Raw genomic sequence first — 24,272 nt, forward strand, 5'->3', positions numbered from 1 at the left:
ACTGTCCAATTGTACGTTAGAGATAAAACTGCTTCCTGATCCCTGTAGGTGACAAGTTAGAGCCCTGAAGCATGAGGTTGGATTATAGTCACTCCATGCAAAACTGCGAGTGTTGTGAGCATGTTAAGGGCACTGCAGAGCTTCCGTGTCTCTCTAGGCCCGTGAAGCAGGGAGTGAATGTGGGGAGTCATAGATTCATAGACTCACCGTTACCATGCAGCCTGCCTGGCCCCCTACACACACAGGCTATTGAATTTCCCTCACAAACTGGACTTAGAAGAGTGGTTCTCAAACTGAGATGTGTGCTCCCCTGGCGGGGCGGAGGAACATTCGGGGGGCACTCGGTGGGGGCGTGGCCAGCCTCCATGGTAGACAGGGAGGTAGTGTCATGCTTCCAGCCCTGCTCCTCCCCCAAACCAGCTCTACCTCCGATCTCATTCAGCCCCCAGTCCTGCTCTGCCTCCAGGCCCAGCTCTGCTCTCACTCCCTCTCCGCCCCCAGACCAGGTCCAACCCAAGCCACAGCTCCACTCCACCCCCTACTCCGCCCCCCAGCCCAGCTCTTTCTTCATTCCCTCTCTGCCTCTAGCCCAGCTCCACCCCCAGCTGCAGCTCCACTCTGCCACCTGCTCCGCCCACAGTCGGACTCTGATTCTCTCTCTGCCCCCAGACCAGCTCTGCCTCTAGCCCCAGCTCCTCCACCGTCCCCAGCTCCACCTTCAGCTCAAACTCCACTACCAAGAAAGCCTTGGCTGTGCAGTAATGGAGCGGGGGGTGGGGAGGAAGGGAGTGGACAGATTCTGTTACTGGGAACGGGGTGGGGGGGCGTGACTGGAAAAGTTTGAGCACCACTGTTCTAGAAAAATATTTAATCTCACTTTAAAGACTCCAAGGGGTGGTGAGTCTACCACCTCCACTGGTAAAGTATCCCAATGTTTGATTAATCTCACTGCTTCAAAATTGCATCTTATTTTAAGGTTGAATTTGTCTAACTTCACCTTCCAACTGGTAGATTTTGAAATGATTTTTGTCAACAAGACTGAAAAGCCCCTTGCTATCAGATATCTTTGCCATGCGTATACACCTATCCACAGTGATCAAGTGTGACCCATGAACCTGTCAGTGTCAATGGGCAGAGGACACAGGGGTTGCATAGAGTTTTACAACTATCCCCTGCGTCGGATATATGGATAGTAATTCACTAAAGGCTGGCATGTGAAGTCTCTGAGACTGTGGCCCATTGGTGGCAGATATCGTAGGCCGGGGACGACTAAGCCTCCCCTAACCCAGGCCGTGGCCCCGCCCACGCTCTGCCCTGAGGCCCCACTGTCGCTCCCCCTCTTCCCTGAAACCAGCGGGGGCTCAGCTCCAGCGGGCAGGGTGGACCTTGGGGTTCTGACAAGCAGGGGGGCCTTGGATGGAAGGGGCAGGGCCAAAAGCTAGCATCCCCGAAGGTGGGGGGGAACGTTCATAATTGTGAAATGTACATACAGCTGACATTTAAGCAGTTACATGTCTATATTAAGAATTATGTTCTGACAGCAGATAACCAGGAGGTGAGATGTTTCAGACAGGTTTCTTTCAGGCTGGGGATAATAGACACCTATCTCCCTGTCTGGTCATTGTATATTGTGTGTCTCACAACGTATGTCAATTTACACACTGAGCCAGATGCTGATTAAGAGATTGTGAAATCTACAAGAAAGGAGTATACAGGAAAAAACAACCAGCAAGGGACTTCCTGTTCATGAATAAGGACAACAATTGTTCTGCTCTATCTGGGGGTACAAACAGACACCCTGGACCTTCACCGAGAAGGCAAGCTGACAGGGTGATCTGGCTCATGAATGGAAGACCATAGCCAAGAACTGGCTGTAAAATGCTGGAAACACTTGGGGTGAGCATTGCTCTGTAAGATGTGAAAGTATCTAGTTAAGTAAGTCTAGGTTCTAGAATGCATGCTATGATTTTGTTTGATAAGAAATCATTTGTTTGCAATGCTTCTACTTGCTATCACTTTACTCTTTGTACGTTGTTAAATAAACTTTTACTTGTTTTCACTATGTGAGTGCTGTATGTTAAGCGGAGCAGTGGTCTGAGGTATAACTGGTAAGCTGGGGTGTCCTGCTTCTGTGGCAACACTGAATCAGTGAATACTGTGCCCAGTGGAAGAGGGGCTAGACCCTCCAGGGAGACACTTGGAGGGCTCGAAGGCTGGAGTGTGCTAACCTGCAGAGTAACAGAGGGGCTGTGATGCCTAGAAGGGAATGCTTGTGTTACCTGTGGCTGGTAGAGTCGGGGAGCTGGCCCATGGCAGGCATAGACAAGACCTCCTCACACTAAGTGCAGGCGAGGTGCCTCACAACCATGGCTGCTTCTGGGAACTGTCACATCAAGCCACCCCTCAAGTCCTCTACAGCAAGGGGGAAGCAGGGAGGGAGCTGTGTCTCCCTGTGCTGCTTATGCGGTGACACAGCTACATGCCAAGCCATGTGGCAAAGTCAATTTTGCCCTGAAACATTAAAAGTGCCCCACCATTTCCTGAACCTGTGGTGGGAGCTCCATCCCTATAGATTTGAAAAGTACCTTTGTAAACTCATTTCCATTTCCCAGACTGCCTCTGTGTGTGTGTGTGTGTGTGTGTGTGTGTCCACTCTTCATCATGTGAGCTTGAAAAACAATATCCTTATGCCATTCTAGTCTCAAAAAGCCTCTTTGAGGGGGTTTTTATAAGTAACTCCTCCAGTGGGATTTTTAGGTGTGTCCAGATTTTCTCTCATACCTTTTGTATTCCTGATTAATTTAAAAATGTTCAAATGTATCTAGTGAAAAGTTTAGAAACGGCTACCCACAGCACATGACAGGTGGCACACACACATATATAACATGGAGACCGTTCAGCCCTGATCAGTTATTTTTCTTCACTGCTGAAATGTCTATTTTATTTCTGAACACAACAAGGTAACTGGATCCTGCTCTTTGCTATTTTGACTGGACTTCCCATTTTTTTTTCTGTGTTTTTCAGCGGCTTGGATCTAGGCACCACTTAGGAAGTGGGAAACAGCCGGTGGAGTGAGGAAACTGAAAACACAAGTGTATGAGAGCCACTTGGATTTTCATCTAGACAAAGGGGCTGTGTGTTTAAATCGTTGCAAAAGAAGGAGCAGGAATGAACACTCATCGAGGGCATTAAGGAAGATCCTGCAGTTTCATGTCAAAATGTCATGTTTATTCTAGTATATTGCACTGGGACTTTTTTTTTCCCCCCAATTACAATGACAAGGGAATCGTGTTTTTAGACCCTTGCCCTTCTAATATGTTTGACCTCTGTCCACTGTCATAAACTGACCCAGCACATTTCTGTCTGGTTCAAGACCTATAAAATCGCCCTCTCCAGCACTTCCCAGTGCTAAAGCCACTGGCAGCTTTACAAAAAAAAAAAAAAAAAAAAGGCTTAGTTTGAAGGATGTCAAATATTCACTGTCAAATATTTCAATGACTTGCCCTTGCACTGTGGTTCTAATAAATCATATACCACCCCACAACCCTTTCAGACTCAAAGTCCTGCCCCCCTTTCCTTAAACACACCCCAGTGGAAGAAAACGTTAGGTTGGCTTGGAAGATAATAGTCTGGTTTAAATCAACACTTTGGTTATTGCAAAGTGGGAGGGGGGGAGCAGTGTAAGATTGAAGGAGGGGAGGGCAGAGCAGGTTTAGTTTTCAGATTTAAAGGTCTAAAAGTGCCCTTGATTCTCTTGGTTAAACACCCACACGCCTTTTCGCTGTGAATGAGTTGGTTTCCCAAGATCATTGCTTCCCTCCACCCCTTCTTCCTTTAAAGGAAAAGGCTAAAGGGAGAGATGTGATTCAGGTTCCAGCCTCCCTGCTTGCGATTGTGTGGGACAGATGTGCAGCAAACTCTCAACAGCTGGGTCTGGGTGCTTCCCACTCCTCCCCCCACCCCCGCAGGGGTTAAAGTGGGAGAAAGAACCTGAGGATCGAGTCTCACTCCGGCATTGGATGGAAAAGTTGGAGCCCCGCCTTGGATTGGCTGACAGCATTTTAGAGGGAGCTGTAGCCTCCAATTAAAAAGGCACGGTTCGGGCAGGCTGGGGAGAAGGCTTGAACGGCAGCTTTGTTAACCAGCACCACTCTAGCCCACAGCAATTTACACACACAAGTCATTCACCAGCTGCTGCCAGGAGTACGCACCGTAGCACTCTGCTATAGTGCTCCGATAGAGCTGACACCTTGAAAACAGAGGTGGGAGAAGGAAAGGACGAGGCTTGTAATGGATCTGAGCCCAGGAATTCAAAAGGTGAGTTGCAACTTTATTTGCACCTTCTGCTTTGTGTAGTCCCTTCCCCCCACCACCACCACTTGCCTGGCAAGTCAGGAGTAGTTAGTATGTTTTGGGTTTTGTTGTGCCTTTTTTTTTTTCTTCTGTAGCTAAGTAAAGCCTCTAAATATATCAATGCGATTTCTCCCTGAACACTGACTCTGTGTGGTGTCACCTTGATTTTTCCTGTGCTAATGCCAGTGGAGGTGTTAACTTACCCTCTTGGCTGAGGAGACTGTAATGTTTTCCAAAGTACACAGTTAATCTGCTGTCAGTTTGTAGGATTTGCTTTCAGCCCCCTTGGGATTAATTCCAACATCAGCGTACTTCAGAGAGGATGATCAGAAAGGTAGCCTGTGGAGTTTAACAAAGTGGTAGGTAGCCTATTTTGGTAGATCTTTAATAAAACCTCCATTTCCCTTCACCTCTTGTAGCTTCTTTGGCCATTGCCAAAATGATCATTCAAAGTACTGAGAGCAGCAAGTCTGGCATAAGGTAGCTAGCCCCTCTCTCTCCAGAGTCTGAACACTTCACTCCCACAGTGCTGGCCTGGTGCCCAGTTAAGTGTGTGTATGTTTAAAAAAAAAAAAGTGCAGGTCAATAAATAAAACGGAGAGTAGTTTGTTACTCCCCTAGCTTGAAGGCAGATAACTTACCTGCACACAATGGCAAGAAGCCAGATTCTGGAAGGAATTCAGTTCCCCATTTAGTGTAGTCATTTATCTCTCAAGGAGATGGAGGAATAGCCCCAGTGAGTGCAGTTAATGACTCTTTCCAAATCTCTTTTTGAGGTAGTTATCTAGCAGTGGAAGGCTTGCCTGACCCAACTTGATGCCTAAATGCATGATGGGAAAGCTGGGACTGATCTCTTCTGAAAGTTGAGATGCTTTATGAATTATTTCACCTCAGGCTGTTTGACAATGAGGTGGGAGTTTAATTTAGAATTCACTCTCCTCAGTAGAGTGGAAATCAGCTTAAAAATGGGTTTGGTCTTGTTCCTTTCCTTGGTAGAGCTGGGTTATAGAAGGAACATTTTCCCCCTCATTGCCACTTCCTTAATTGTCAGCACGTTGTACATGCCTGTGAAGAACTTTTCATTTTTCTCAAAGGCTCCAGTTACATATCTTGAAAAATCTTATGTGCTGGAAGTGGGAGGGGAGAGATTTTTATACACCAGGGAGCTGCAGATAGTGGGAGATTTCAGTTCTGTTTTTTGCCCAATTTTGTGTGTGATATTTGCTCAGTGCCCACTGTAAGGGGTTGTATGTAACTGCACTCCCCCAAAAGAAGCCTGTGATGGAATGGTGGCTTAGAGTGGCATGCATGCGTACATACAAGGCTTGATCCATCAAGCTCTGAGCACATGCTTCACTTTAAGCATGTGAGTAGTCTCATTTACTTCAATAGAACTACTCCTGCTTAATTGTAAGTAGGTGTTCTTGGGTGCTGTGCTGGCTCAGGGACAGCATGCGCAGCATTTTGCAGGATCACACTGTAGTGATCAGGAATCAGAATGGCTTCCACTACGCTTCTATGACTTCTAGAAGTGAATTCTTAGTGTGATGGTATTCGACTACTTCCATCCCTTTCTGGGCCTGCTCCAAAGCACACTGAAGTTGACTGGGGTGTGTGGGGAGGAAATCCATTGACTTACATGGGCTCTGGATCCAGTGCATAAACAGCAGACACGAAGGGAAGGAATGTTACAAAATAAGTGCATTGTTATGTGTAATATAAAACATTATGCACGAAGTACATTTATTAAAGTGCCCTATGGATTTTTCTAAGAGTTGACCTATATAAAGTTTGTGTGTTTGTTTTTTGGACAGGCAAATGTGTATATTGAGAACTTACTTCAGTAAAACTTCAATTGGCCAAAACCAATTACTAGTCCTCATCTATTCTAAACTGATGTGTATCATAACTCTGACCATCAGCCTCTAATAGAGACTTAGATCCCCTTAGAGAGACCCTGTGGGTGGGTGGATTTTTTGTTTGTTGGGGGGGGGGAGGGGAGAAGGTTGTTGCTGTTTGAGACTGGGGAATTTCCAGTACCTTTTATCACCTTTACTCAGGAAGTGAAGTCCCAGGCCACTTCCGTTCTCTTCCTTGAGTCAGAACAACTGAACGCCATCCCAGTGTGACTCCTGACTTCACACTGAATTTAAGAGCTATTAGTCTCCAGAGAAAAGATACATGACGTATGTTGCCAGGGAACTGGGGGCTTTATGGCTTTATCTTATACACCTGCATGGCAGCATAACTAGGGAAAGAAAGGAAACCACCTCCTCGAAGTGAGATCAAATGCATCTCTAGACTTCTGCACTGTCAAAATAACACATTTTGGATTTCTTTACAATAATATCTTCTTACCTCGCTACTTAATGGCAACAACCCTGGTAGCATGGTGCCCCCCAGGAGCTGGATGGGGGCAGCACCCACTGACTAACACGGGTGCTGAGTCTCATGGCCTCTGTGCAGATGGCTGCAGCCACCCTGGGATCTATCAGATTTGGAGGCAGGTCCTCAGGCTTTGAGGTGGGAGAAATGGGTGGCACATCTACTGTCACCAGCTAACGCCTTCCATGAGCGATTCCTTGCAGAGAACATCTCCCCAAAATCCCCCTTCTGGCTGTTTAATACAGGAGAGGAGGCTCTGTCTGTGTGACTGACATATGGCTCCCTCTATTTGGAGGAGCAGCAGCAGCACTCCCTTTCCTCTGAGACTGGGACCATAGTCCTGCTCCCTATGGTGCAATGTAACCCCATGGGTGCACACTACTGTGTTCCTCTAAGCTCCGGGACTATAGGGCTGTGAGAGGCCCTTGTGCCAAATTCCTGAGGAGAGGCAGCTCCTTTGGCTTGCCCTCCATAAACCCTCCCAAAGGCCAGTCACAGTCTAGCCCTGAACATCTAACTGATCTGTGCTGTCTTCTCCCTCCCATCCTCTCCCTCTCTCTCTCTCTCCAACTCTGCCAGCTGTTCTCCATGTGGTCATCAACTCCCCATCTTTCATTCCCACCTGATCCATGTTGGAATGCTGCCTGGTTGAGATGACTGTCATTAGCATTGCTAGTCTATTGACATTGGTTCCACTGACTGTACCACACACTTATATTTGTATTTTATAAAGCTCTTTATTGCCAAAATGTCATTGGGCCATTGCTGCCACATGGCATGCAATCTCACAGCCTGAAATGATCCCTAGCAGAAACAACACAATGACAGTGAAATCTGAAGTATATGGGGCAAAAAATTTAGTGGTAGCTTTTGGTCATTCAGGAATACTTCCGCTGATGCCCAGAAATGAGGCTTTCTTAGGGAAGCTCAGAAGAGGAAGCTCACTCTTTGGTTGCATCTACACTACAAGCTAAGGGTGTGATTCCCAGCTCATGTAGACATAGTTGTGTTAGCTCTCCTCTGAGATAGCATGCTGAAAATAGTAGTGCTGCTGTGGGAGCACCGGCAGCAGTATCACATGGTAGCAGTACAGAGTATGTACCCGTGAGGTGTGGTGCATTTGTACTCAGGGTAGCTAGCGCCCAAAAAGTTTGGGGTGTTTTGGAAGCTTTCATGGGGCAGAATCTGTTTTCCAACCAGCTCTAGCTACTCTTTCCTTATGGTGCAACTCATGATGTGGATACCATATGCAGGAGAACAAGGGGACTTCTTCTCTCCCCTTACTGCCCAGTGTAAGTATATGCTATGAGTGACAAATTATGCCCTGAGGTAACAATCTCTACACGAGGCTGTTCTCTCCCAGAAGTTCTTCATGTGATTTGTGAAGGAGAAGGGACAATGATGCTGCACAGCTGTGGAACACAAAAGGGATACTTTGCGCTCTAGATGCAGAAACTTGTCAGTCTTTCTGAAAGATAAAGCTTTATACAGAGCTGTCATTGCTGAAAGCAGATGTCATCAGCAACTTTGAACTTCATTTAAATGTGTGACAAGCATTGCATGAGTATCTCATCTGCATTACAGGGATGTGGGGTCCTGTTGACGTGTTTTTGCACAGTTGCTTCTGACGGGTCAAAATAGGGCTTAAAAACCCCTGCATTGATTGACTCAATGATATATCTCCTTATCTTCTGACAAGTTGTCTGTCTCCTATCACCTGAATCTGAACCAAGAACAACAGTAAAAGGGAAAGTCCCAGCTAGTTGACACTTAAAAAGGGAAATGCAGTTACATAATACCAAGAAAAATATCTTGCATCAATCTGTCTGAATAATAGAATATGTTCAAAGACACATGGGTGTCTTTGCAGCAGACAGCTGTTTAATTTCCTGAATTGTGAGAAGGGCATTTTTTTCTAGGCACAGGGTGAGCTACTGTCAACTATTAATTTGGCTTGGCAGTGTCTCACAACCAGTCTGAGCAAGTCTACAAATGAGTCTGGAATTCATTAGAGCTTGTTCCACGGCCCTGAAAATATGACTTTTTTTTTTTTTCCTTCTCAAATCACTGGGTTTAGTTACTGCTGATTTCTCACTCAGTGTATTATGGGACTCCTCTGAGGAAATTAAAACAAGGTGAGGGGAAAGCATTCTGTTTGGAAAATCAGTTGTTTAGATTAAAGTTTGAACTCAAAACAAAGATCTAGGTTGACATTTTGCAGTTTATTGGAAACATTTGAATGGGAACAGAGAAACAAGGATTCATGGGCTTCTCCCCCTGAATTCAAACAATAATTTGATCAGGAAAAGGAAATAAACTGTTCTAAGCCAAGCTGAAGTTTTGTTTCAGGTGATGCAAATGTTTTTTTTTATTCTTTTTCCTTTAATTTTTTTAGCAGGGGATGGACATAGCAAAATAAAAGCTGTGCTGCCCAAGGTGAGCAAGCTAGAGAGAATGGAGGAGCATAAGCTTTTGCCATAGTGGATCGGATCATTGGTCTGTCATACCTGGAATTCTGGGTGGACAAACTAATACTTCAGAAAGTGACAAAACTCCATAATAAATCATCAGCAACTCTGCAGTAGTCCACATATGTCCTGGGGCCAGAGACTTTCATTATATCTGACTATGTATAATGATATAGACATGAATGAGAGCTTTGTTTTATTCAGTACTGCGGAATTTGACCCACAGTTAAGCCATAAAATTACCCAGAACCTTTTAAAATCCTGCAACTGTTTTGGTCTCTGTCTTAATGCAGTATTGTGAGACCTTTAAATTGCTATATCAGTTATTTAAAGTCAGTCAGGAGCTTTTAAGCTAAATCCACAGAGTGATCTTCCTTTTTGCTGTGCATGGTGGGTCTCCTAAGACTTATTTTTAGAGCCATGTGTGACATGTAGCTGCAGACTGTCCAACCAGCCATTTGTAAGCCTTTGAATGAGTTGGGGGGAGCAGTCACTGCTAAGAGCAGTCTATAGAACATTGGCTGAACCACTACTTCGGCCAAAAACATAGCAGTTTTCCAGCAGTTTGGGCATGAAATTATATGCTGTGGCTCTGTCTTGGGGAGATTCACTGTCCAGGATACCCAGTTATCCCCTTGCCTCAGCAAGAGAGATTTGCTTGTGCTTAACTGGTTGTCAGCTTCCTCATACCATCAGTCTCTTTAAGGTTCTGCAGCCCTTAATCTGCTTAGCAGGTTACCAATAGGTACACCCCAACCCCTGAGCCTCTCTGAAAGTGTCCCCCGGTAGTATCCGGCTCCTTTCACTGGACACTGACAGTCATTACCAGGCTTGCTAGTTCCCAGGGAACAGTATACATAGGCACAACTCCGGGTTCAGGTCCCTTTATAACATCCTGGCCCAGAGATTATATCTGATAAGAAGCTTGACTGCTTCACTATAAAGACTAAGACTTGAGAGATTGAGTAAGGATAACGGGAAAAGAAATAGTTACATAAAAGTAGAACTCCTTAGTCTAAACCAGGGGTCGGCAACCTTTCAGAAGTGGTGTGCCAAGTATTAATTTATTCACTCTAATTTAAGGTTTTGTGTGCCAGTAATACATTTTAACGTTTTTAGAAGGTCTCTTTCTATAAGTCTAATATACCAGTATAACTAAACTATTGTTGTATGTAAAGTAAAAATTTTTACAATGTTTAAGAAGCTTCATTTAAAATTAAATTAAAATGCAGAGCCCCCCCCCCCACCCCCCCGACCGGTGGCCAGGACCCAGGCAGTGTGAGTGCCACTGAAAATCAGCTTGTGTGCCATAGGTTGCCTACCCCTGGTCTAAACTTACCTTTAACAGGCTAAAATCCTTGTCTAAAGTAGTTTCTCACCTAAAACAATCTCCCAGCATCCCCAACTCCCACGGCTGGGATCCACAGATGCAAAAAGCTGTTCCTTTTTGCTCTCTGATGGAGAACAGGGTGCTGTCTTATAACTGCAGGACAAATCCAAAAAACCTTTTGAAGAGCATCTCTAGACATGGCTCTTTTCTTCCTGTTGACTTCCTAGCCCCACGCTGATTGATGTAAATGGGGATCTGCAGTGTTTTGGCTTACCATGCTTACTCTACATGTGAACCTAGACAGACTGGTGAATATACATCCCTTCATCTGGCAACACCAGTTTTTCACCTGTGCTGGGTGGTAATGCTTGATACTAACTGTAAGTTATATAGTTATAAATTGTGATGTATATGGATGATATTTTAAAAATAATAGTAATGACCAGCAAGATCCCGGCTTTCATTTAAGATTTCATATGACATTCTTTACAGATAAATATGACAACAGCAATTTGTTGGATGCAGTGAGTTTGTCAGGCCTGTTAGGATATTGTTACAGAACAGCAAACACTGTGCCAGTTGGCACTGACAAGTTCTTAGAGTGACATGCATAGTTACTAGGATTGCACATGTAAACTATAGTGACTGCATGCAAAAAATTTCATTAGTTATTTGCATATGCAAGAGCTAATTTGTGTTAACAATAACTGTACAACCAATTGCATGTCTAGACTGACAGAAAATCTGACCAAAATATTTTCTACACTTAGACAAGTAACCTGCAAGGGAAAAAAATGTACTTTCTCAGTATTCACAATTGCTGGTTGTGGACCACATTAGCAACAGTTCAGAGTTCCAGGTTGGAACCTCTTCAGCTATTTTAAATGGTTCAGCTAATGCAGACCCTAATCTTAATTGGAAAGCCAAAGGTGTTCCTTCTTTGTGTAGCTCCAGTAGATATCAATGGTGTTATGTAATGTACTACCCAAGAAAACTGGAGACCTATTGCCATCTGTGGTCATTTAAAAGGTGGTCCATAGTTGTCATGATATCTGCATGACTTGAATCAATATGTACTCCAATGAGATCAATAGTCCTCCTGTTGGAATGGGATGACTAATAGCACTGCATTAGTCTGCAAAGAAAAACATTCATCTTACTGTAGACACTTGTTTGTCTCTACTAACATGTATTTCTATGTACTGAATCATAAAGTTTACAACAGTCTGACCTCAGTGCAGGAGGTTTGGGAGTTCTGCCCACACCCATGCCTTTCTTTCACTTAGCCCTAGACTGTTAAGGCTCTGTCATATTTTGTCCTGTGTCATGGGAGGGGAGGAACTATTTGCTTTTCCCTCATCCTGACTAAAACAGCCTTGAATGAGACCAAACACCAATTGCCTTGAACTTTCACCCAGTAGCTCACTATGCAGAATGTGTGGGTGAAGAGCTTGTGTGTTTGGGCTCAATCTAGATTAAGTCTAGCTCACCTTATGGTTCAGGCACTTTACGATTCCTCCTGCAGGAAGAATGTGTCTGGAGTCCTATTAAAAGGACTCCAGTCAGGAGGGAGTTTGAAGTGCCAAGAATGTAGGTAGTTTCATTCAAAAATAGGAGTTAGTGAAAGAAAGGGAAAGACTTCAGTGGAGCTATTCTGAGACTATTTAGCCATTACAGTCAATCTTTTAGGGGCTGCCTCCTTCCACACTCCCAAGACATGCTCACCACACCTGACTCTGGCTACAAATTCTTTACCTCTATCACTTTAGTTACAGATACTCTGTTGAATAGTTTCCCTTGTCCTCATTCTAATTATAGACCCACCATCGCACCTCTTCAGTGTTCTACTCTTTCCTCTCTCCAGTCACATGCATAAGTGCAGAGTCTCCAAGCCCTCCCACTCTCCAGTCCTTGACCCACCAACCATAAAGTGCAAGGGTCGGTACTCATTTTAAAAAATAATAATAATGCTGAGACAACTGAAATTAGTAGCACCGCTGGCCCGGCATGTCCCGATTTTCCCGGACATGTCCAGCTTTTTGGGATTTCCCCCCCAGACAGGGATTTGGAGCCCAAAAAGCCGGACATGTCTGGGAAAATCCAGATGTATGGTAACCCTAAACACTACTGTACATTATCCACTTTCTAGCAGTAAGACTCAATCCAATGTTTGGAGGGTGTGTCCAATAGTTCACCGTCAGTTCCAAGGGGAGATAAGTACAAATAATTAGGGCCATGGGAACTTGACTAAGGATAGCAAATGAGCTGTCAAAGAAATGAGCCTTTCTGAAAAAGCGAGGACTTAATTAATAGGATCCAGAATGTAACATTTGTGTAAAATCCATATGTAACTGAGAAAATCAGGCTGTGGCAGTTGTTAAGGCCTCAGAGGTGCCCAGGGGGCATGTTAACACTCCTCATTCCCTTCCCCTCTTTCATGCGCCCGTGGAACATACCAGCTAAGCTCTTTAGCAGCCTTGCAGGGATGCTACCCAGTCTCTGCTTGGGGCACAAGATGGAAAGCTTCACAAAAAGGGAAGAGGAAGAGTGAACCTAACAAAAGCAGCTCCCTGTGGGCTTTTGTGCTATGTCTAGTTGCTAAATAAAGAGTTTCTGTGTACAGACACCAGCCAGAACAGAAGCGGAATAATCACCCCAGACAAGCAGAAGCAGCCCAGTTCCAAATCAGATTTTGATCCCCATGGGACCTCCATGGACTTGATCTTTCTCTTACTAAAAGGAATGGCAAAACTCCCATTGATTTCAATGGAAGCAGGATCCAGCTCTATATTAATTTCAAACATTCATTAATACTTGCTGCAATCCACGAAAGCTATGGGCAAGTTCCCCAGGGTTTGCTCAAGCCCTGGCAAAGTGCTTGACATGGAAAATCTGTTCGGGGAAGAGGGTTCATGACAGCGGAGAATCTCTTCCTATCACCAAGAGTGTGTAGGGGTGCAGAGCTAGCCAAATAGTTTGTACCAGTGGCCAAGATGGTTCTACAACCAGGGCAATGTTTACTGCAGTGCATCCATTCTGCAGCCTCAGCCCATGGGATTTCTATGGATTGCCAACCATAAAATGAACTAAAGCTGCTGTCTCCACTTCAGGAGGAACACTGAGGAAGGATAGGTGGTAGAGGTACCTTCCCAACAAACTAACTTTCCTCATGGTAGAGGGGAGCAGCTGTAAACTTATTTTTTTTTTTTTTATTGTGTGGGGCTCTATGGAGGTCATGTATGTGTCCTCTACAGCAAAAGGGGCCTGGCTGGTACAGGGGAGTGTAACTTCAATGACCCTGTGCCAGCTTCATTGATTCTGGCTTTGAACTACAGAAAATGTATTCATTTGTGGAACAAGTTATTTGACTTAATTTCTCATTAAAGCCAAAAATTACATACTGTAGCCTAGACTCTTTGAGTATGACAATAAAATATTAATGAGCCTGAACTATTGTTAGCAGCTTTGTAAAAGCACTAGCTTTTCTCCTTTGGCATCCCTTTGCTTAGGTTACAAATAGACATAGGTCTGATGTTCACATGCTTGGGTCCAATCATCGTGTTTAGGTGACAAACTTCCATTGGAATAAATGCCATTTAGGTGCCTAAAAACCTTTTGAGGATTTGGACCTTCCTCCTTGTTAGACAGATATCCACACTTAAAATTGTCATGATTGTTTATACAACGCAGGCCCAAGACTAAAACAGAGTCCTAGGGTGGTGAGGTCCACTGGCAGAGCTATGAAGAAAAGCTATGATCGCAATTAGCTCATGATAGGTCGGTTCCTTCAATACTCTCAACTCTTATTGACTATAATGGATTGAGGATCAGACCCATGTGTTGTGTAACTCTGTTCTGGTATGCGCTGAGTCCATGGTATTGATTTCCACCCAAGACACAGGGTATGTGTACACCAGTATAAAAACCTCTAACTGGTCTGGGTCAGTTGTCTTGGGCAGCAGGGCTAAAAATTGCTGTGTAGATGTTCAGGCTCAGGTTTCAGCCTAAGCCTTATGAGGGTGGAGGGGCCCCACTTCACCTTGAATGATGCCTTAGACTATGCTAACTACTTACGCTAAACTTATGGCTACAACAACATAAGAACAGCCATACTGGGTCAGACCAATGGTCCATCTAGCCTAGTAGCCTGTCTTCTAACAATGGCCAATGCCAGGTGCTTCAGAGGGAATGAACAGAACAGGTAATCACCAAGTGATCCATCTCCTGTGGCCCATTTCCCGGCTTCTGGCAAACAGAGGCTAGGGACACCATCCCTGCCCACCCTAGCTAATAGCCATTGAGCAATGCTGCATACATTGGTTATATAATAATTCTTGAGATTAAAGCATCCATTCTTAGCTACATTTGCAAAGCAAGAGCCCAAGCCTGCAGTCCTGTGTAGAAACTCTGCCCTTTGAAATCAATGGGAGTTGTGAATATTCACCATCTGTCAATCAAGCCACTTAGATACTTAACATTAGTTACCTAACTAAGTGTGAATATTTTTGCCTCAAGTCTCTTTAAATACATTCTCCAATCACTTCTAAAAGCTCCCCAGGTTTGCATTTAAGGTTTTGTAGTTTGGGTATCGCAAAGAAACCAGAGTTTCAACATCTATGTGAAACTCTTGGGTCTGTACCAGTGACTTTATAACAACCAAGGACAGATTTTTCCATGTGCAATTTCTGATGGTGCCTACTTCCATTTGAGCTGTAAATACTGTGGGAACAGGGAATGTAATTTATTACCATGCCGAACCAATAGGAGTCAGGTGTTCTGTCACAGCTTTCCTTTGTGGCCTTGGGCAAGCCATTTAACTTCCCCATGGCTCAATTTCTCCTATCAAATGAGGACAGAGGTGCTCAGGGGGAGGAGAGGTCTGGGAGACTTTAATCAGTGATGTTTGTGAGGTTGTTTGAGATCCTTGGATGGAGAGTACAACAGTGCAAAATATTAGTAGATTACCATAATTGCTTATGGTATTTCAGCACTTCTGCTTCTCACTGGAAGCAGAAAACACAGAGGAGGCACACTTAACTGAAATATAGTACTTAAATGAAACCAAACACACTTATCTGAATGTTTTGGAACTTATAAGGGCTAGTATTTAGTTCAAATTTGGGCAGATTCACCCCCCCCACACACTTTTGTTTTATAATTCCAAGCTCCAGTTTCATATTAGTGGGAAAATCTGTTCACCTTATTTTTTTTTAAAAGCCTGTCCTTTCTTTATCATGAATTCACACACTGTTGGAGAAAGGAATTCTGGCTGCCAAGTATGTGCTCTTGGAAGAGGAAGATATAATAGAGCTAGAGCCTCTGCAAATATCTTTGTCGTACTGGAGGTTGAAATTTGGCAGCTCTGCTGAAATAGTTTCCTTCGATATCAATGCCTTTCCCTGTGCTCTCTATTGCCAAAACAAAAGACATTGTTTCTAGGGTAAACTTCCCACACTTCTGAAGTACAATGTCCATTAGTATTCCCAAGATTCCAAATGGCACCAATTCATTCCCTGATATCTTGTGTCCAAATCTTCTCTATTGGATTAGTTTAATTCAGACCTTAAAAGTGCCTTTTTTTTCTTCTAAGTGAAGTAACATGCATATCTGCACTTGACCAAGACTTGCTCTGCTGTGGTAACAAATTAGGTTGAGATTATGCATATGATGGACCCTGCACCCATGCAAATGATAAGAAAATGAGTCACAACAGTCCTCCTTTATCCCAAGACAAAGAAATGAAGGTATTGATAAATCTCACGCCTGACAAATTTTCATCACTTTTTAGTGAATTTAATGCTGGAGAGAGGTGCTGGATTGACAGCCATAGATGAGGTCCTCTCTCTATCTGCAGAACTTCCCCACATTAATGTTTTGACACAAAGCTGAAGCTACAGCCTCCAAGGGGTAGAGGATTGTTCAGTTGCCATTTTAACCTCTGAGACTGCCAACAACAGGGCAATTGGATGATTTGTGGTGTGCTTTGCTTGCCACTGGGAACTGGATTGTGAATTCATAGATGAGTAATGGACAAGTTTGCGTACTTAAAAAGCACGGTTGAAGGGCTCTTTCCAGAAGTCACTAAGAACAAGCTTCTTCACAGCACTGTAGCAATGTGAATTGTCCACCCTGAAAGGCATCCTCTCTAAGGAACTAGGCCTCTCGAAGTTGTGTTTAGAACAGTTGCCTTGTGTGACAAGACATTGGGTTGCCTGTCAAAGTATCAAGTTTGGCCTCACCTACAGTGTACTTGACAGGACACCGGCATCGCAAAGTTCTGTAGTTAACAATTGTAAGACGCAAACCAGCATGTACTACTACTTAATCAGGGAAAACCTTGCATAGTAGTTTAATGTTCATATGCCTCAACTTCTGTAAGACCCTCGCTGTGTTACATCATTCCTTCTGTACTTCATTAACACAAGCTTCCTTGCCAACAAGACAAAACAGCAGCATAACTGTAAGCAACTCTGGAGCAAATGAACAGCTTTTATCTTGTGAACTGGTCCAAACTGGCTTTATCTCTGAACTTCAACCATCCAGTAATATAGATCTTGAAACTTATGCATATTTTTCTCAATGCAACTGCAGCAGCATCAAGACACACAACCAAATGCTTGGACCCACTAAAGTTAATAGGGAGTTTTGTCATTGACTTGAATATAGCCTACATATGTACAATACATACTCTATAATCATCCAAGCCCTACATCATTGCTTCTCCATTCTGCTTGTTGAATGCAAGAAGCAAACATTTTGCTTAATTGCAGAACCATAAAACCAGAAAGAGGTTTTTGCATACAAGACATGGCAAGCATCAATTCCAGAGCACACAGTGAATCAAAACAAATTGAGAGCCAATTTGCATTAAATTCCTTACTCTCCGTATAACAGTAACTTATACCACCCAAGATTTGTTTGTTACAGGGCTAAATGAGACCCTGGGAGGAAAAATGTTTGATTGTACATTTACAATTTAGTTAAAATAAGGCTTTATATTTTGAGCACACATGACTGTTTTTGACCACATCATTTTTGTTTTAATATTCAGTTACATAACCTTCATCAGCTGAGGATCTAGTCCATAGATCATAAGCACTTGTCAGTTTCTTCAAAGAAATTATCTTCCCCCTCTCCCTGGATCACTTCTATCAACATTCATGGTGTCAGATGGTCAGGTAATCTTATTTTACTAGGGAAACAATATGCACCAATCCCATTTAAGCATTGTGGTTTCTGAAGAGCAAATCTAGAAGAGTGATTAGAACCCTTCAGCATTCTGTCTGAGGATACCAGCTTCTGATCAAGTCTCCTTTTCGTCCAGAAGTTTGTCAAAAGGTTTTAAAAGCATCTTTCTATGTTGCCTGCCTAAGTGAGCTGAATCCCAAACCAAACTAGGAATTTATGATACTCCAGGCCAGGTTCCTGCTGCCTATGGTGTGGGGCTGATGGGGACCTTTGTTCTGCATATGTATTTTAGGCAGATAATAGATACCTACCACCTACAAGGTTGCACAACACTTTCCATCATAAGACCCTGTCCAGTTACTTATAATTTTGCTAAACTTTTGGGCTGCAATTTTCCATGATGGATATCTGCCCGGGGGGTGTCCGTCCATCCCCCCCCCCCCCCAAAGGAGCTCAACCAGCCTTAATGCTATCATGATCTACATTCTGACTGCTTGACATTGCAAACTTGATGTTCCTCTAACATAGGTGTTCATGTAACTTAATATAATGCCTGGCATTCATCAAAAGATGTACCTTGTCCTGTATTTGGTGATGTGTCAACTTGTTATAAACATAGGTCCTGATACTTCAAACACTTTACTCACATCATTAATTCTGTATCCCTGAGCAGTCCCATCGACTTAATTTTGGCCACTCGCATGCTTAGCTTTATGCAATCTGAGTCTCTGCAGGGTGCAGGGCACTGCCGGGGGGGGAGGGGGCGGGATGGAGGGGCAAGTGGGGCAATTTGCCCCAGCCCCACTGGGGCCCCCACAAGTGTCAGCAGAGGCTCCCCCTGCCTCCGTCATCTCCCATCCCCCTGTGTCTCAGCTGGTAAGGAGGCGGGGCTGCAAGCTGCAGCCAAGTGGCAGGAACTCAGGCCCTGCTGGAGACACCACACTGCTGCAGCGCTGAGACTCCGGGAGGGGGGGGGGTAAGGGGCCAGGGCCAGGTACCCCCCCAGCTCTAAGCCCAGCCCCTCTGAGCCAGGTACCTCCCTGACCACCACCCCCCCCCACAGCCCAGACCCCCAGCCCTGAACCCAGCCCCTGTGAGCCAGGCACCCCCCAAACCCAGAGCCCAGCTCCCCACCCAGCCCCAGGCCACAGCAGTACCACCCCCAGGCAGCAACAGCCCATTGGCACCAACCATCACCCAGCAACAGCCCATTATGTAATTGCAAATGTATACATACCATTAAAGCATTTAATGTTTTTAAATGTATTTAGTGTATTTTCAAATTACACATTTTTGAATGTATTTCACTAGTTATTTTTTACATTTCCAAATACATGTTACTGTAGTATTGCAACTTTTTTTTATGGAAGGGGCCCCTGAAATTGCTTTGCCCCAGGCCCCCTGAATCCTCTGGGCAGCCCTGGCAAGGTCAGGGCTCCACCTTGTACATGCACTTACCACAGTTCCATATACAAATAGAGCTATGCATGTAAATAGCAAGTTTAGCCACAAAATTCAGTTTTTTGTGTGAAGTGCAACTGCAATATACTGAATTGCTAATAAGCACATGTGTATGTTTGATGGCATTTCAGGCCCTCAATGCTCTTGCAGTACATTATTAATTTAAGCACCAGCAAGAAATGCAATTTTAAGAACCGTTGTTAGGATAAAGTGCACTGAAACTGAGAACATCTGGTGTTTGCATTTTTTTTAATCCACTGTGCAAGGTCCCCCCATACCCCCTTTCAGTACAGCGCTGATTTAATGGGTAATAAACCAAAATCCTTCCTCTCTTGGGAGTCCCCCTTAATCTTAATTTACATAGCAGTTTATGATTGCTCTCTAAATGTCCAGCACATACACGTTCTAAGGCATTAATTAGCCTATAAACTCTAAAATTATTTTGTAAATCTCATCATCACTAAAGATGCTTTCTTTGGAAAACCTTGTGATAGGCATGGGATATTTAAATTAGGAGATTTTTTTTTTAAGAGAACTTCCCTACATTTTAAATAGGAAATTGTAGTGCACTATTTATATGCACAACTAGGTTTTGTGCTTAAGTGTACAGCCCCAACAATTGGGGTCTGATTTCCCCCCACTCCCTCCAAAAGAACTCAGTTCACATTTAGGCACTGAATTAAGGACTAGATTCTCAAATGCTCCATATCCGGCATCTTCCATTGTGACTGGCCATACTTCTGAAATTCTGGCTACTTATTTAGGTACCTAACTAGGAGATAAGATCTTCTGAAAAATCTGACCTTGCCAGTGGGTGCTGACTGAATTCCATATCTCTAAGGTGTGGTTCATGATACTTATCTACCACAAAATGGTTTTGGGATAAATTAAATGTTCTACACAAGCTGAACAATATGTAGAAACTACAAAAGATCACCTTTGAACATGCACCCACAAATCCAGATGATTCTTCTGGTAAGCATCAGGAAGTCTCCATGGGGGAGGGGAGAGTCTGAGTTCTGGTACTTAGTCTCAATATTTTTTGCCACAATGAGACTGACTTTTCTCACAATATATCTGAATTTCTGCCCAGAATGGGGAAACGAAGAAGTGAAAAGAACATTGTGTGTATTGGAACCTCAAATATTTGGGTTGGATTTGTTTCTAGTTCTGGGGTGAAATTTTTAAGCCAGTTCTTCTCCACAGTGGATCACCCCTTCCCATCAGAAACACCAAGGATACATCGGCTACTTTTCACTTTAAACTCAAAAGAAGCCATATAATGTATTCTGAGGATCCATATGCTGTCAAAAGTTCTAATTAGAGTAAGAACTGCTAGCTGAAACCCAATTCCTCTGTTGCTCCTACCAAGGTAGAACCCATTGGTACAGCAATATCCTGACTTTCATTGAATTTAGGGCAGGTCTTATGTATACATAAATCTTCCTCAATGAATCCTTTAATCCTGCCAGTTCCTCAGTCATTTATGACTATAACTGCATGAATGTGATGTACTTTGACATTTGTTCACTTTTGAACAAAGCAAAGGATGACATTTAACATAGTTGTAAAGTCGTCATTTTCAGTCTAGTGCAGTCTGTATGCACAGGGCTTCTGCAGCTGCTTTTGATACAGCTGCACGTAAACACTATCAGCAGAAAGGCAGGCATGTTTCCTTTTCTCCACAGTCCTAATAGCTGTACCAGCTGAACTATAAACAAGAGCAAACACATTTATGAGCTTTGTCCTAGAATGTCTCATGAAGATTTTTGAGATAGGAAGGTGGGTGGGAGTGATGACCCTTGTGTGGGAATTCCAGAAATGTTGATCACGTCACCAAAACTGGATATGAAACACAGGAGAGGAATGATGAGAATCCTGAAGATGGGGAACTGAGTTCCATGCCAATAAAACACCCATCCCTTTTTTAGGAGCTGTGGAACCTTCATTCTTTAGGTAGATGTAAATTTTCACTGAGACTCTGGCAGGAATGGAGCTGCAGACTTGTCATACCTTGATAGCTCTGTTAGGAGAATGAAGTTAATTTTTTTTTTTTCTCTTCTGGAAGCCACTCTAATAGCTGATGCTACATACAGGGACCTTAGCAGAGAAGAGTGCTGCAGTTTCTGGCCTTGCTTGAAGGACTCAGTAGCTCTCTCTAGGATTTGCCTCTTTCACTGTTTACAAATAAACAAATAACTGTTTACAGCTTCAAATAAACTAAGAGGGATGTTATTCACTTTTTTAAGTTTCCCTGGAGATGTCAATGCAGTGTCCAGTTGTGTTTCCAAATCTAGATGGATTACGAAGGTCAATACAGAATAAATATAACAAACCAAAGGAAACACAGAAAATACATACTGCTGGGCCTGCTGAATGCAATGAAGAAAACCTTTGTCCATAGATTATTTAATTCTCCTGTCCTCCAACACAGTGCATCTTGGATCCCTCCCCTTCTCTCCCCCTCCCCCCCTCAGCTTGTCTTGGCTTTGTTTCCCTCTCTGTCCCTGTGGTATTTCTTTCCTGGAGCTTATGTTTTCATCCTTGTTCAGATCATGCAGCAACATTACCTGTATTGTATTGCAGCTACCTGATCTCTCTCACTTAAAACACTTCCCACCCTGCCATGATACAAAACCTCTTACAAAGACTTGCTGAGTTAGGCATCCTTTTCCTACCAGTCCTAGTTCTCTAATGTAGGCAAATAAACATTTTATCTAAGGAACACAACCCAGTTAAGCAATTGCAATAAGTAATTAAACTCAAACAATTGTGCTGCATGGAATGTCCCAAACCATCTAAACATTGTATGCATGGATTCTTAGTGTTTTCTTTCTTTCAAAGTTGGAATTGTTAACGTCTGAAATTCTGTGTAGGCTGGAGCAGCCCCACCTGTAACATTCATGCTCTGCCTTAATGGCATTTAATCCCAGCTTTCTGGCTGGGCTGGTAAGTGCCCAAAACATTCTTGAATGCAGGATGACTTAAACTATACCAAAGAATTAGAAGTAAGCAATCTTTAGATCATTGGTTTGGAACAGATTCCTCTTTGTCAACTATCTTCCCATAAGGCAAGCTAAAATTTGACTTTGGAAAATTTTAATACTAAATGGATAGGCTCAAACCTCACTTGCAGTGAATTCAAATCCGCTCTCTGGAAGTCAACTTCAATTATACAGTCTCTGGCTGTCTTTAATTGGGGGGAGGGGGGAAAAAAGCCTGTTTGAAAAATACCTTGAGGTGGTTATGTGGGTGCTTCACTATTGTGCATGGTGTGTTTGCACAACATTTCTGTTTAGAGATTAAAAATACGATACACTCCTTGAGAATGCAGAGGCCTCATCTAGGTAAGTGGGGATGAACAGTTAGGATAAGCATCTGAGGAGCTAATTCTTCTGGGTAAATATAGGTAACCCTTTCAAAAGCACCATAGTGACTTAAGAGCGGATGTTCCATTGATTCTTTATAGCATTATTCTGCATGGTACATTTATACATACAAGATGGCATTTTTCAAAAGTGCCTAAATAACTTTAACTTTCAATGGGCTATGTGTGTGGCCTGGCAGATAAGACACAGGATGTGCAGCTAGGAGAGCTGAGTTCTGTTTTCAGCACTGTTGCTGATCTGCTGTGTGAACTTGCCTGAAGTTAGGGTTACCATATTTTGTGCCTCCAAATGGAGGACACTCCACACCCCCGCCCCAACCCCGCCTCCTCCCCAAAGTCTCCGCCCCCTCCCCTGCTTCCCGCGAATATTTGATTCGCGGGAAGCCTGTAGCAGGTAAGGGGCGGTGTGGAGGGAGGAGGCGCGGTCCAGGCTGGCCCCCCGGCGTTTCCAGCCTGGGTCGGCTCGGGCCCTGGGGTGCCGGCCCCGGCCGACCACCCCCGGCCCGCCCAGCACTGCCGGCCCCCGGCGGACCCCCCCGCCTCCCCGCCCCGCGGGCTCGGCTCCCCGCCTCCCCGCCCGGCGGGCTCGGCTCCCGGGCTCGGCTCCCCGGCTCCCCCGCGGGCTCGGCTCCCCGGCTGACCGGCTCCCTGGACCCGCGCCCGGCCCGGCACTGTGACCCTGGCCCGGCACTGCCCCACTGGTTCCCGGCCCGGCACCATGCTCCCGGCCCCGCACCGGCCCCGGCCGAGCACCACCGAGCCCTCCTGATTTTCCCGGACATGCCCGGCTTTTGGGGATTTCCCCCCAGACGGGGATTTGAACCCCCAAAAGCCGGACATGTCCGGGAAAATCCGGACGTATGGTAACCCTACCTGAAGTCATAGGTTTTTAGGCCAGAGGTACCATTGTGATAGTCTGACCTTGCATAACACAAGCCACAGGATTTCCCTGAAATAATTCCTACTTCAAGTTGAATAGCTGTGCTTGAACTAGAGCTTTTTTTTTTAAAATCCAATCTTGATTTCTAAACTTCCAGTGATAGAAAATCCCTTGAATTCGTGGGTAAGCTGTTCATTTGCTAATTATGTTTAAAAATGTGTGCTTTGTCTAGTCTGAATTTGTTTAGCATCAGCTTCCGACTTCTTATACCTTCTTTAGACTGAAAAGTCCTCCAGCATACAACTCCTGTTAACCATAAGTACCTAAATGGGAATGGGTCCTTTTATTCTTGATATACTTAAGGGGGAGTTTTTCTTTTATCTATGGCCAGCAGAATTAAGGACCCTTTCTCCTTGTTCTCTTGCTTCACTTATCAACTTTCTCCAATGCTTAGCTTTTAATTACTATCAACGTCCCTGTGTGTGTGACAATTTTCACTTCCTTTCTAAGTCAGGCTTTGCTTTTTGTTTAACCAGTGTAGCCTTCTCTCTCAATTATGGTGTTTTGAGCATCTTGTAGCTTCACCTCTGCCTTTTCCCTCTCCCACCCTTTTGTCTAGCATTTAAGATCTCCAGAATAGGAATGGTCTTTACAATGCCTAGTAATCTTGGCCCCAATTTTGATTGAAGTCTCTAGTCTAGGCAACTACTGGAATGCAAATCAAATATATCCTTCTGCACAGGCTTTCAGGTAAAGCTTTGTGCTTGGTTTTTATCAGTGGAAAGTGCTCTACCCATTTGGAAGGCTAGGGCATAAATA

General features: G+C 44.1%; 1 protein-coding gene across 2 annotated transcripts in view; it reads left to right on the forward strand.

The window, feature by feature from the left end:
- The first annotated feature begins 3,894 nt into the window (after positions 1-3,894).
- The window catches only part of LMCD1 (LIM and cysteine rich domains 1), a 67,344-nt gene continuing 46,966 nt past the window's right edge, over positions 3,895-24,272 (forward strand). For both annotated transcript variants that reach the window (XM_034776452.1, XM_034776453.1), the window contains exon 1: positions 3,895-4,317. In XM_034776452.1, coding sequence (XP_034632343.1) covers positions 4,291-4,317 — 27 coding nt within the window. In that variant the 5' untranslated portion in view covers positions 3,895-4,290. The remainder of the gene's footprint in view (positions 4,318-24,272) is intronic.

Source organism: Trachemys scripta, chromosome 7 (genome assembly GCF_013100865.1).
Source record: "Trachemys scripta elegans isolate TJP31775 chromosome 7, CAS_Tse_1.0, whole genome shotgun sequence".
NCBI classification, from domain to species: domain Eukaryota; kingdom Metazoa; phylum Chordata; order Testudines; family Emydidae; genus Trachemys; species Trachemys scripta.